Source organism: Vicugna pacos, chromosome 14 (assembly GCF_048564905.1).
Source record: "Vicugna pacos chromosome 14, VicPac4, whole genome shotgun sequence".
NCBI lineage: Eukaryota > Metazoa > Chordata > Mammalia > Artiodactyla > Camelidae > Vicugna > Vicugna pacos.
In genome coordinates, this window is record NC_133000.1 from 3,864,846 (window position 1) to 3,879,353 (window position 14,508).

A 14,508-nucleotide genomic window follows, 5' to 3' on the forward strand; every position below is an offset into this window, starting at 1 on the left:
CCCCCTGCACAGACACTGGAGGGAGGGGCCCCCTCAGCAGAAAATAAACAGCCCCAGAGAAACGGCTCTGGCTGCTGAAGTGGGGAGGGGGCGTGCAAGGAGGGGCACTGGGCAGGGGTCACCCTTTTAGACCTTCACTGTCGGAGACAAGTAACATTTGAGGAAAGCTTCCAATAGCAAAGATTGTAAAGTTCAAAACGGGGAAATAATAAACTCAAAGGTCTCAGAAATAATCCAGTAAGCATAAGAAAACCTCAGCCACAACAAAAACTATAAATAGTATCCTGAGAAAAATAACAGAAAACGCTGCCTCCATGGAACAAGATAAAAAAAAACAGAAGTACCATTCTAAGAAAGAAAAGGCGCAATGAGCTGGATAAAAAAGCTGAAGATACAGCCTAACACGCAGAATAAGGCAGATGATCAAAAGTGGGAGAAAAAATAAGAAAAATAACGAGAAAGTCTAAGTGTTCCAATATGCAATTAACTATAACAAAAAGAACAGGGAAACTACACTGACAGGAAGGAAATTATCCAAATAATAGTATCAGAAAAGTTCTAGAACTGAGGAAAATAAGTCACCGATCTGAATGGGTCCCTAAATGCCCAGCAGAACAACGTGGGGAGACCTAGGCACGTGATGAGATTTCAGAGCTTTGTGCATAGAGAGGCCTCTCAAAATTTTAAACGGGAAAACAGCCACGTACAGAAGAGAGCAAGAATCAGAATGGCATCAGCCTTCTCCCTTCAACAGTCACGCCTTGGAAATTCTGGACGAGCTCTATAACCTAGGGTGAGTATCGAGCCCCAACAGTGACCAAACGGTCTTAAATATGCAAGACCTCAAAGATTATCTCCCATGCACACATACTCAACAAACTACAGAACACATTCCCAAACAAGGAGAAAACCGAGAAGGAAAATGGGATGCAGGAGAGGAGACAGGTGAGGGCACCGTGCACAGCGATGTGCAGGTGATGGAGAGAGAGGGCAGGGCACGGGTTGCTCTGGGGGGCGGGGGGCGGGGCGAGAGTACCTGACACCTGATGGCACAATTCAGTGGAAACTGATACCGAGATGGTCTTTTTGGCATTTTTCAGTTTTGTTGAAGACTTTGGCAAGAATAAGTGAAAATTAAGGACATGGAGAAATAAAGCAACGATTAATTTCATGTTGGAAGAACTGGGAAAGTGGGGCATGGATGATGGTGGCAGAGAGCTAAGTTTCCTATCTACCAAAATAGGAAGGTGATGGGGTTTTGTTTTAATAGCAGCATAAGCACTTTATTTAGACTGTACAGGTAAATTCCAGAAAAATTAGCCAGAGGATTAATGAGCGGCCTCCTCCAGGGAGGGGAGGAGGGGGGAGGGAGCTGCTGATCCCGTGGTACTGGCTTCAGCCCAGCGCACACAGAGAAGGGTCCCAGGGCAAGGGGAGGCATACAAGTGTCACTGTAACTGCCCTGCTCAAATCATACAAGAAATCTGTCTGCACATCAGAGTTGCGTGCTAGTGCTCAGTGACACACCAGTCTGCTCAGTGTAACACTTTCTTACCCGTATCATCAGCAGCATATGTACTTCAAAACTCTCACCAGGGGTCCACCGAACAGTGCAGTCCAACAGCAGAAACTAGCATGACAATTATGTAACACAGATCTGCGGTGTTTTCTGATGACTCAGAAAAGAGTTAAACATTCTAAAGAAAGTTCTTCCAAGTTTTAATAACGTGTAATTACATAAATTACCCGAAGAAGGACAGGGTGAGGTTTTTTTCTTACATTTTACACTTTTACGTCTGTACTACCGGGACACTGCCAGAGGTAAACTGACAAACACTCTACGGACAAGTAGAGGCATTTACAAAACTATTCACACCAGGACATCTGGACCACTGATATTTAGACACGTAAGTAACTCTCAGAGAATCAAGAGCTCATTTGATCTAGGCCTTATGAAATTCTAGTTATGAGAAAATTTTGACACAAAATAGGGGAAATGAGGCTGACAAGTTAGAAACTGTTCCAAGGCTCTTCAGACTTCAGGCAACTTTGTTTCCCATCATTAGAGATAATCTTGAACTTCCGAGTCGAGTTTCTTGGCATTAAGTCTACTGATACAAATCAACAATTTTCCTTTAATAAATGATGGCCTGCATTCATCATTCTTCAAACTACTTGTCAGCATACTTTTGAGGGCTAAGTGTCAATGGATACTCACATTGACTAATCCAAAATAGTGCTCGTTGACTGGAAACTGCTCTGGACCAATCTCTTTCTCTAATGCCGAGGCATTGGCGCCCTACAAAGTGAAAAACAGACATCTCAGTTTTTATAGTATTTTCACAACATTGTCACACTTGTATGTACATTACAGAGAAATCCTTAAAATAGTCATCTTGTTCCCTGTAATTACCTAACATTACTGAAAGAAAATAAAGGATGATAGTGAAGAATGGGGGCTTTTGATGATATGACAAAACACTGGTTTGCAGGAATTTTCTCATGGGACCAAAGCCTGGATCAAGGAACTACCTCATACCTTCTCCTTTTCCTGACTAACGGAGGAAAGCCCCTGCTGTGTCCCGTAGTCTAACGGAGCGCAACCTCGGGGAGATGAAACTCTGTGAGATTAAATATGCATCTATTGAGTGACCCAACAATTCTCCAGACGCATATACCTGAAAAACCCCCACACAGAATTAAAGGTGACGAGAGCGCTTGCTGAAGCACCACGATGACTGCACGCTGACCGCAGTCCACGTGGTCTGTGAACGGCAGCGGGCTACGTGGCAGGCAGAGCCAGTGAGCTAGGTTCACACACAAAAACATGGACAGCTCTCAAAAACATAATATTGAATAAAGAAAAGAAAAAAACGGGATCACCACATACACACAAAACAGCAAATATTACTTATCTGCAAAGTACACGTGAAAACACGCGTGAGTAGGGGCTGGAAAAGGGCTGGGCGGACAATCGAGGGTGAAGGATCAGAAGGAAAAAATAAAATGAAACCCGACTGAAGAAGGGCCTGGCTCTGACAATAACTGTGTGGCAGGGTCTCAGGAGTCCCATCAACTCAGTTCTGCGCAGCTGGGGTCCCGGAAGGAAAGGGCGGGGGCACGAAGGCCCGGGCGCTGGTACAAACTAGTAAATGGACTCGAGATGTAGTTCCACAGGGAAGTAAAAGCAATTCTGAAAACACAAGAGCTCTGCATAAGTTTACTTGGAAGTTCCCAAGAAAACATACTCCCAGCAGAGAGAACTGCTTCTACCCACAGAACAGCTGCAGACAAGACGACACACACCACGCCCGGGGGAGGGCACAGCCAGGGTCATGGCCCCGGGGTCCAGGAGTCGCCCGGCTGCTTCCAAACCTGGGAGGCTCAGACCTCGGCCAGAAAGCCCCTCCTCACCTTCCTGCCAGGCCAGGCCTGCAAATAGGCACTGATGAAAGGGAGGCGTGGGGTGGTGGTCAAGCTCCAGCAGAACAAGACGCTTCCTCTGACACCCTCCAGCCGCCCAGCACTTGCACATGTATGACACTGCCTTTATTTCTGTAATTTAGTAGTTGCAGTTAGGCCTTCTGTAAAACCTTGATGCAATCACTGGTTTGCAGATACTATTTATTTCTAAAGCTGGCTATCCATGAACTGTTTCCTAAACAACGTCAAATTCAATTATCACAGCAACTTCAACATCCACTGAATGGAACCACCCTGGTGGGAACGCTACAAGCCCACTTCCATCCCTGCCAGCTCAAGTCTCTTCTCACAAACTTCCTCACATACGTTGAAAACTATCACTAAGCCAGATGCAAGAATTCAGACTGATATCAGCATATTCAAGTGAGTCTAACTCTGTCCCCACAAAACAAGATGAAAATGTTTACCATCCAAAGCACAACCCTGTACATCTATCTACTTGGAACAATAAAAAAAAAAACCAGTACAGATACTTGCAGAAAGCATTTCTGGCCCTTAGGATGAACCAGGAACAGAATGCCACGTGAACACCCTCCAGTGTGGCAGTGTGACACCAATCGCACGGCACACACCATGTGCTCCAGTCACCCCAGATGTCCACCTGCCCCCTTACCCGCTCCCAGGCACTGCTCAGAAAGCCCTTCCCCTCCTCAGAGCGGGACTGGCTCAGGGTCCTAAGTGTGAAAGGGAAATGTCACCAACACTGAGCCTGACCCTGGCCGTGCCACTAACCAGCTGTGATAACCTGAGACAAAGACTTCTCCCTCGGGACTCTGGCTAGCCAAACACAAGATCTCGGTACCTACATACCTCCCAACCCCACAAATCCAGCAATATGTGAATCTACTGGCTCTTCCAACCTGATTCAAACAGTAAGGTAAGATGCCGCACAGTCTATGAAAGATCAGGCAGTAACAAAGTTCCGACTGCAAGTTAGTGCAGTGTTACATCCTTGGAAACACAGGGCTTTGCAGGCCACGGACTAAGTGCCTCTCGAAACCTCCCCAGCACAATTCTTAGAAAGCTGAGGAATGCAACGCTTCTTTTTCATGCCAAAAATAATCACCCAAGTGAAAGAAAAGAAAGCTGAGATGATAAGGGTACCTTTATTTATCGATAAGGGGATCTGCTGTCTTGAAGAGACCATCTGCAAACAGGAAAAAAGGAAACCACTTGGGAGATCAAATCACATCCACACAGTCGGCCACGGAAAACGCACCGACTGCCCCGCACGCTGCCACCACGAGGAAGGAACAATTACACAAAAGCAAACCGACACCCAGGAATGTCTTCAGGACAGTAAATTACGGAAACCTCCACAAACTAATCATGGTGAAAACGGTATCTGGAAAGACGTATTATTTTGAGAAGCTAATTATGTTCAGTATCTGCCGTTTAAGAAAACAGAGAACTTAATACATTTTAGCAAGGAATTAAAAAGATGAACATTGTCACCTAGAAAATGGACTTATCAAGAATACAGCTGTCCCTTGGTATCTGCGGGGAACTGGTTCCAGGGCCTCCAGAGATAGAAGAATCCAAGGATGTGCAAGTGCCTTATACAAAATGGAGCAGTACCAGCACGTAACCTACGCACGACCGCACGGACACTTTACACCATCTCTAAATTACTTATAATACTAATGCAATGCCAACGCTATGTACATAGTTGCTAGCAGGTAGCAAATTCAAGTTTTGCTTTTTGGAACTTTCTGGAATTTTTCCCCCAAATATTTTCAATCCTCAGATGTGGAACCCACAGATATGGAGGGCTGGAACTTCCTTCTTTATACTATATAGTTAAAGATCTTTGTACCAGATAATTTATATTTAATACAAATATGAGAAAATACATTTTTCCCACTTTTGTGTTTCCAGTCATATCTTAGAATCTAGCATTTATCATTCCAAGTTTAGTAATGCAAAGGGTCAGGTCAGGTCAGCGCCTGAAGGAGAACTGCCAAAACAGACAGGAAAGGCTTCCTGAAGATCAAAGAAGCAAGTGATCTTAGTAAATTAAGAAAGTTCTGGAGGCACAGGAAGAGCCGATGTGAGGATGTGGACACAACGAGGAGGAAGTGGACTTGAGCCGTGAAAGGACGAATCCAAGGAAAGAAGGTGTGAGAAAGCAGCTTCTATCTCCTGAACATGAGAACGGAGAAGAGGAGGCTGAGTGCCCACGTGCTCCCCTGGAAGACGGCGCAGCCCTGAAACCCTACCAGAGACAACCAACGTTTTCATGAAAAAAACAAACTATTTGCATACCCTCAGTTTCAGGCATCACAAAAAAAGTCTCAAAGCAGTCCTTCAGAAAAGGTGCAATTCAGCAGGTACCTGAGCACCTTCTGTCCAGCCCTGTGCGAGAAGTTGCAGACCGTGTCGCACCTGCTTGTGGGTGGCGGGGTCAGTTCAGTGGGTCACAGCTACCGCTTTCTTTTCCAGTAAAACAGAACAGATCACAGTGCATCTCCCTACTAGGAGTAAACAACAGTTTGTGAAACTTTTGTACCAACATTTAAGTACACACATGTAGGCCTAGCTGTAAAACCTATTTCTCAATGTGGGTTGATAATTTTAAAAATTTTGATATACATTAAAAAAAAGGTTTTAAAAAGAAAAAAATCTGCGAAGTCCTAAACCAACTGGGGAGTACACAGTGAAAAAACACTTCTTTTCATGATGACACAGAGGTAGAAACTATTAAAAAGTCAATGTACAGTTAGTTATACAGGAGAGAACACGCTGCACCAAAGTGTTTCCTCAGGATGTCAGAGAACCGGGGGAAGGCTTTAGCACCAGATGGACTCAAAGAGCCAAGCCTTGATTTTCCTTCATGGCTATCTCCATCACTGCTTCTCGTGCTGGTGAAATTAGAGCCCTGAGGGGCAGACTTGCCCACCCTCCCCCACCCCCGGCAGGCTAACTGTGCCCAGAGCCCGAGCTCCCAGCTGGTTCCAACCCCAGTGTCACTGCGCACCTTCCTCTCTGGCAAGGAGAAAGACTAAATTTGTGGCACCTGCTGAAAAATCTAACATGCTACAATTCTTAAAGAGTTAGAGGCAATACAGAGTCACATTTGAGGTTTGAACTGAGGGGAAGATATTTCACCCCTCTGAGCACTGATCTTCTAATCTGCAAAACAGGGCAACCCCCCCCTCCCCTGCCCCTGGGGCCTGTTTCTGAAGGATGCAGAGAAGACGTCCGAGAAGCCCTGCACAGAGAGCACTAAACAGCAGTTCCTTTGCCCCCTCTCTCACCTCACCTTCAGGTGAAACTCCTAAAGGAACTGAGGAGGTATCTGGGGGTTCCACACGGACGTGTAGTCACTCTGAGGATCTCAGGCCCTCGACAGTGGCCTCCCCTGGTCTTAAGTCAACCACTGGAGTTCACACGTGCTCCACAGAAAGGACTGGCCTGAACCTAACACTGCAGGCGCCACCGCCTGAGCACAGGGGCTGCGAATGCTTGCTGAGAATCAAAGGCCAACACAATGCATGGTGCCAACACCACAGCACGCAGCGGGGCAGTCTCCAGCACCAACGCGCACGGCAGACTGAACCGCCATCTCTGTTGAAATGAGATCCAGACAACCCCTTACGGAGCTCTGATCACCATGCTCCTGGGGCCCCGCCTCTGGTGTCAGGTCTTCTCAAAGCCACCAGCACGAGCTCCTCAGGAGAAGCCACACCCACTCACTTTCCAGCAGTGCGTGTGCACCCGCCCCCCTGCCCCTCAAATCTTCAACTCACGAAGGAAGACTTCTGGCAAGTTTCTGAAGTTTTCAAGAACAGAATTCTTCCCAGAAGAAATTAAAGTAGCTGACTTTCTCCTTCAGATGCCACCTGGGGAGCATATACGTGACATACCGCGTATGTACAAGTTCCCCCGCCCCGAGCAACTCAGGAAAACGAGCTTCTGCGACTCGTCACTGGCCGAAGACTGAAAATCTACACTCAGGAGACAGCACTCACGTAATCCTTTCCACCTGATGGTAAGACATACACAAACACGCCATGTAAGAAACAAGCTGAGCAGCCAGTTCCGCGTCTGCATCACTGTTAGATATCAATGACCAAACCCAAAACAGGCATCTAATTCTCACCTTCCAAAATGCAAATGTCCACTATCAGACGTGTTAAAAGCTACGATCTTCAAATTACTGACCTAATATCTCCAATGAAAAGTTTGATTATGTAATTCATGGCTAAATACATTACTTATAGAGACTATTTATATGGAGAGAATAGAAGAAGATACAGATTCACTTTAGATCTTCTAACGCAGTCGGGGACTGAGAAAGTGCTGGCCCTGACGGGGAGCCCGGCACAAAGCGGAAGCTCCAGGGTCAGCCCCTCCACCAAACCAGTCACTGAAAACTCCATCAGCACCGACGACTCCAGAGCACTTACAAGCGGGGCTGTAAGACTCTTCCAAACAATTAAGGGGCAGTGAGCACTTTCCAAGTCATTTTGTGAAACCAGCGTTACCCTGACACTGAAGCCAGACCAAGACACTCTAAGAAAACTACAGATCAATATTCCTTATGAATATAGATGCAAAACCACAATAAAACACTAGCAAACCAAATTCAGCAACATGTTAAGAGGATGACTGACCCTGACCCAGAGGGATAAATACCCAGAATAAAGGACGTCTATAACTGCAGAACAAAAAGACCATCCAGTTAAAAACCAGGCAGATGACCTGAACTGTCACTTCTCCAAAGAAGATACACAAATGGCAAATAAGCGCATTTAAAGATGCTCAGTATTACTGCTCACTAGGGAACTGCAAATCGAAATCACGAGGTACCACTCCACGCCCACCTGCAAGGCTAGGATCAAGAGAAAAAGGAAAGCAACAAGTGTCAGTGAGGAGGCGAAGAAGTCTGGTGGCTCCGCAAAAACTTCTAGACGGAGTTACCACACGGTTCAACCATTTCGATCCTAGGTTTACCTCCACAAGATCTGGAAACAGGAAGTCAGACACCTGTATGGCAAGGTTCACGGCAGCCGTACTCGTGACAGCCGAGAGGTGGAAACAACCCCAAACGTCCATCAAGAGAGGAATGGACCAACAGAACGTGGAGCGACAACAGGATGTCATTCAGCCGTACGAAGAAACGAAGTGCCGACACACGTTACAGCACAGGCGAGCGCTGACACACTGCTCAGTGGAACTCACCAGACACAAGGGGACAAACAACGCACGATTCCACTGACATGAGACATCCGCAGCAGGCAAATGCATGCAAGACCGAAAGCAGGTCAGGGGAAAGCACACTCTGCAGACAGGCAGGAAGGGGGAGTTACTGCTGAACAGCTACGCTGCTGGTTGGGGTGATGAAAGGGTTTGGAATTGGACAGTGATGACAGCTGCACACCGTGGGAATGTAACTGATGTCACTGAAATGTAAGCTAAAAAATTAGTTAAAATGGCAAATAAAGTCATATATTTTACCACAGTTTTTTTAAAAAAAGAAAAAGACCACACGATCAAGGGTCAAGAAGGTTACACTGAGGCCCCAAGACAAGAATTAACAAATACACTTACTTCCCCCCACCATCATCTTCCTAGAGAGCAAGTCAGTTGTTGAAATCCCTAATTTCTTGGGTGAAAAACAACCGCAGGGATCAGATACGGCCAGGAGCTGCTTATTCAGTATCACGAGCCCCAAAAGGTAAGTGAACCCTTGAAGCAAACAACACTTACATTCCATTCTTTGATTCAGTGAGCTACAACAGCTCAAAACACGGACACCAGAACAATTCCGGGAGGCCCTGAGTCCGGGCAAAGATCCCCTCCGCGGCTCAGGAGTGAGTGCTGTCCAGCTGCTGAAACAGCAAGAGGCGAATAACGCCCCATGTTCACGTGCGTGCGGATCTTCTTAAAGAAACTGCAGTGAGAGTCATCTTTTAAAATGAACACAGACTTACCTACTTTAAACAGAGCTGGAATACACCCTTCAGAACGCCAGAAGAAATCAATGTGGGATCCTGAGTTTGGTCACACTATAAAGGAGGACGGCAGGAAGGGGCAGGAGAGGCACTCGCGAGGTCGCGGGACAAGGCTGGGCTGCATCACCCTCGCAGGGGTGGCGGGGTGAGCCGGGGCCGGTCACTCTGACCAGCCTCGGATCCCTTGCCATCCGATGCAGGAGGACACCTACCCCACCCAGCTCACAGGTGTGGAAATAAACAGCGAGGCTGAAACTTCTCCAGAGCATCAAAGCACTTGGCAGAGGTGTCACCAGAAACATCGTTCACCAAAATTTTCCTAAGTGGTCATTTCACCAAGCTGAGTGACAGACGGAAAATTCCAACAGAGAAGAGTGAAGTATGTTAAGTGTGCTTTGTTTTGAAAGCTACCCTGTAGGTGGAAGGAAAATACACAGATCTTCATTCAAAAGTCTGAAGTGAGCTCCCTCTGGACAGCTGTAATTACTAAACAAGCATCAACTCCCTTTTGCAAGCCTTGTGTCAAGCTTTATTTAATGAATACTGCACGTGCACACACTGAAAACAAGGCACACCGGAGAGGGCAGAAAGTAGAACGTAAATGTCGTGTGCCGCTCCCTGCCTCGTTTCTTCCCCGAGACCCCGCTGCGAACAGCTCAGCTTCAGCTTTACATGGTTATTATCACAACGGTAAATAACCCACGTCAGTCAACAGCTCGTAAATCTGCTCACTGGCACACAGACCACCCCCCGACTCTTCCACGTCACCTCCTAATTCTTACTACGAATTACTGAGTGTACTATCGTTTTAGGGTTCTGCTAATTCCATATTTAAACCTCTGGCCAGATTTGCCAATGTCATACAGCACTTAAATTCCCACTATGAAACCAAGTTTACTTTTTCTTCTGCCTCTCCTGTTCCTCCACATCCCAATCACCCATTCACACGTTCGTGAACCGTAACACTTAACATTTGCTGATGTAACTACAACTAGATCTGCCCCGCTTTCTTCAAAAAACAAGAGTCCAGCAGAGAGGCACAGTAACGTGCGCAAAGGAGCTTGACTGGGAAGCAGGTGGGGGGGCAGCACACCCTCCACATAAGACAAGGTTAGTTATGTGTGCGAAAACTTGACCGCGAACTCTCAAAAAATAAAGAAAATGTCACCCCTCCCACAAAAAGCAGTACAGGAAAGCCAAAAAGAGAAAGAAAAAAGTGAAGGAACAGAAACGTGGCCCTCAGTCATTCAACTACAGCCACTTAACGGAGAATCAGCCACTTAAAGGAGAATCTTTCAAGCTTCTTCCTCTCTTTCAAGCTCTGGGTTGTCCCTCAACGTCTGGAAACTCTTGCTTAGCTTCTGCTCGGGATTCCTCAGCACTGGTCCTGAAAGCACTGCTTCCAAGTTCTAAGGACGAGGCGGGCTGTGTGACGAGCCAGGCGGCAGCGGAACCAGGTGGCCGAGGGTGGCCCGAGTCTGCGGGGGCCCCAAGCCGTCCCACGCCAGGCCCCGCTCTCTCCACTCTCGACCCCAAAAGCCCATCAGCCTCTCAGATACAAGGTCAGCCACTTCCCGCAGAGACCACAACTCAGCTTGGGCCTGCAGGTAGAAACCCCGCAAGCCAGCCACTCCGAACAGGAGAGAAGGCCCCACCGAGCCAGCTCCTGCAAACCAGCTGCCTCCATGGATTACCACGGTGACGGCACTCCAGCCACACCCCAGCCGAGAACGGCGGATTCCAAGGTCCAGCTCTCACGGGACTCTCTTGGGAGGACTCCAGTCAGCTATTCTGTTTATTGGTTCTTCTCCTTCCTGCCACTACTTTTCAATCCTCCAGGAATTCCTCAGAGAGATCTGGTCTACTGGTAGCACCATTTACCCTCCAGTTCTGTTAGCGTCTAAGAATCTGAGCACAAACCACCAGCCCTTACTCGCACGCAGACACATCTCTCTGTGTCTGCTCCCACAGACATTTCTGAAGAGGCGGCTGTGCATGTGCTCAGACTGGCTGGGGTCCTTTATAACAGATTTCGTATAAAATAAGAGTTTTCATTTTAATAAGTATATTATTTAAAAGCAGTCTACTCTCCTCAGAATGTAAGTATTGTCTGAATCACAGAAAAAGCTTTGCTAATACACACCTACCACAGTGGAAGGAGCACCTCTGGGGCTGAACCAGTCTCCCCGGGAACTCTGCCTGCACCAAAGGCAGGTCCACCCAGACCACTGCTCCCAGCAATGCTCTCCAACAGTGTCTCCTACGTATTGTATATAGAAATGTACAAGAAATGCAGATCAATTACCTATTTCAGAAAATTTTTTCAAATTTTATTCTAATTTATAAAAAATAATTTTATTAGTCATACATTATGGCTGAACCATATCCTCACACTCCAAACAAAAAGGACTACAGAAGCTGTTTTTGTAGGGCTTCTAAAGACCCCAGGACAGAACCTGGAGGGAGGCAATGTACTGGTAAGCACCGTGATCAACAGCAACTCAATTTCTAAAATTTCTTTATCACATTTGGTTTGCCACCTAGGCTCATCTTCCGTCATATTCTGAAACGGACAGAGGAAAGGGGGTGACTGGTGTCCCCTGCTCAATCCAACAGGAGGGAGAAGTCAGTCTCACGACCCAGCGTGAGGTCACACACACCACAACGTCCAGGTACACGGCGCACTCTCGCCTCAGTCTCACAGAAGAGGGACTTCCTTTCTGTCCAGGTCCTATGAAGTCCGTCCTGTTACCAAAAATACTCTCACAATTACTTCATTTTGAACAACAGAGGGTTACCCTGGGAAGTCTGTGACCTGAAACAACCCCCATGAATGGTCATTCTAGACGCCTTCAGAGAAGAAGGAACTTGAACATGTTTATTAATTACGTCTAGAGATACGATCTCAGCATTGTACTCGATGGATGGAATAGCAAACAAGCCTTTAAAGTCACTTTTCTAAAGTAGAGAATAAGTTGGCATGAGCTCTTAGGTGGGGATGTTAACAAGCAAGCAGACACAAAACCAGTGGTCAACATTATACAAGTAGAAATGCCACCTCAAGCCACAGTATCCACCAACACCATCAGAGACAGACCTCAAAGTGCTGCACGCAGGGATGCACTTACATGCAGGAGTGACGATGTGCTCTGACAATCAACCGAGATGCCACGGAAACAATCAGAACAAAACGCCGATGTTACAGACATCTATGGATAATCTGGAAAAACCTGCATCATAAAATGAATGAAAACATTCTCTATTTTTTTATCCCAAATCTCTGTGTAACAAAATAGATAAATTAAATATAGGTAACTCTTTACTATTCCAGCTGAATCCCTAAACATTTATATATTCAAACACTTAAATATTAAAGTCTATAAAACATATAAATCATAAAACCCCTGCTGCTTCACACGCAGGGCACAGCCAAACACCAACATGTGCTGTGAGGAGCAAACCGGGGAGGGGGCACAGGAGACACGCTCCATCCTCCCCCACGCTGGGCGGGACGCCCCGCCCAGGTCCCAGAGCTCTGTTTTCACAGGGCCCCCCATCTAGAATTCAGGTGGAATTCCATCTAGAGTTCTCCCCACCGGAGACCTGAGCTACCGCGGAGCTAGGTTATCAGAGGACTGCTTCGCCAATTTACATGTTAAGCAAATTAGAGCAGTTATGAAAACACACAGAAAGTCAAAAGCCTCAGATCATGAAATCAACAAGGAATATTAATCAAAACAAGTAATTTCTAATCCTTGTCATATCTCTACAGGCAATATAAGGCACAACTACATTATAATAGGTACCATTTCTTAAGTATCTACAATGGGCCAAGGACCATACTAGGTACTTTACATACATGACCTATTTTATCTTCAAAACCTCAATTTTATAGATAAGAAAACTGAAATTAGCACTTTGAATCCTTAAAAGACGAGAAATTTAATTAATGCTATTCCTTCTTCATATGTAAATAAAGCAATATTTGGATATAACAAATTCATTTTAAAAGGTCTTAATTTGAAATTAAAAATTTTTCACTGCAAAATGTTCATTTGCTCTAACAGGAGATCAGATTTCACAATTATTTTCAAGTCAGCTGACTGACTATTCAACCAAAACAACATACTAAAATGACAGATTACTACAGAACCTCAAAATCATACTACATAGAATTTCCCTAAAGCCTTTGATAGCTATTCCAATTAAAAAGGAAGAAGTTAACATTTAAAGAGGTTAAGAGGTGAAAAAAAAAACTCTAACATTAAATTTGATTTGAGAATATTAATATGAACTACATTTTAAAATATAATTTCCTTGCTAAGTCCACTAGAAAAGCCTCAAACCATGACATCCCAGTAGCAATGAGCACACCTAGAGCCCATATCTTTGCTTCTAAACACCATTCCCCAATAAAAGGAACCAGGACGCATTAGAGAAGTGGTTGACTGCAGGGCCAAGGAAAGGAAAGTACAAGATGAACCTAAGTTATTCTATGTCAGAAAGTTAAAAAAAGCATTCAAAGAATGATGAACACATGACAAAGGGGAAGAAGGGGAAGTCTGAAGTTCACTGGCCACATCAATCCGAGCATCAAGACTAATAATCATGATAATGGATCACAATCTACTGAACGAAACAGAAGTCCATCCTGCCGTAAATGAACACATGAACAAACAGGTGGAATAGAGGGAAACCTCTCTGCTGCAGAATGCCAACTAGCACACGCAGAAGGAATGACGTCCAAAGCTAGCAAGTGACGTTTGATGAGCCACGGATTTACTTCTATCCAAAGCATCTCTCCAAATATTACTGACAAAGTAAAACACAGAAGCTTGATAGTGGAGAAACTCGGGGGAAAACCATAAACAAATGATCGAAGCTACCATGACCAGCATTAGAGCAAATCAAGACCGCCACGTGCTGCCCGGCTAGGACGTGCGGCTTCTGTGGTGTTCCTGCTGAAAACACATGCCCTCAACCCAGTCACAAGGGTGTCAGCCAAACCCACACTGAGGAACGGCGCACAAACTGGCCTGTGCTCCTCAAGAACGTCAAGGTCGGTGAA

General features: G+C 45.8%; 1 protein-coding gene across 3 annotated transcripts in view; it reads right to left on the bottom strand.

Annotated features, from left to right (window-relative positions):
* Nucleotides 1-14,508, bottom strand: part of USP12 (ubiquitin specific peptidase 12) — a 67,310-nt gene that overhangs the window by 29,914 nt on the left and 22,888 nt on the right. The window contains exons 2-3 of one of the 3 annotated variants that reach the window (XM_072976040.1): nucleotides 12,569-12,670; nucleotides 2,219-2,299 (exon numbers count right to left, since the gene is read on the bottom strand). The exons of 1 other annotated variant lie outside the window; for it this stretch is intronic. In XM_072976040.1, the coding sequence (XP_072832141.1) occupies nucleotides 2,219-2,299; nucleotides 12,569-12,649 (162 nt within the window). In that variant the 5' untranslated portion in view covers nucleotides 12,650-12,670. The remainder of the gene's footprint in view (nucleotides 1-2,218; nucleotides 2,300-12,568; nucleotides 12,671-14,508) is intronic. One more of the 3 variants, XM_072976041.1, reaches the window with a different exon arrangement.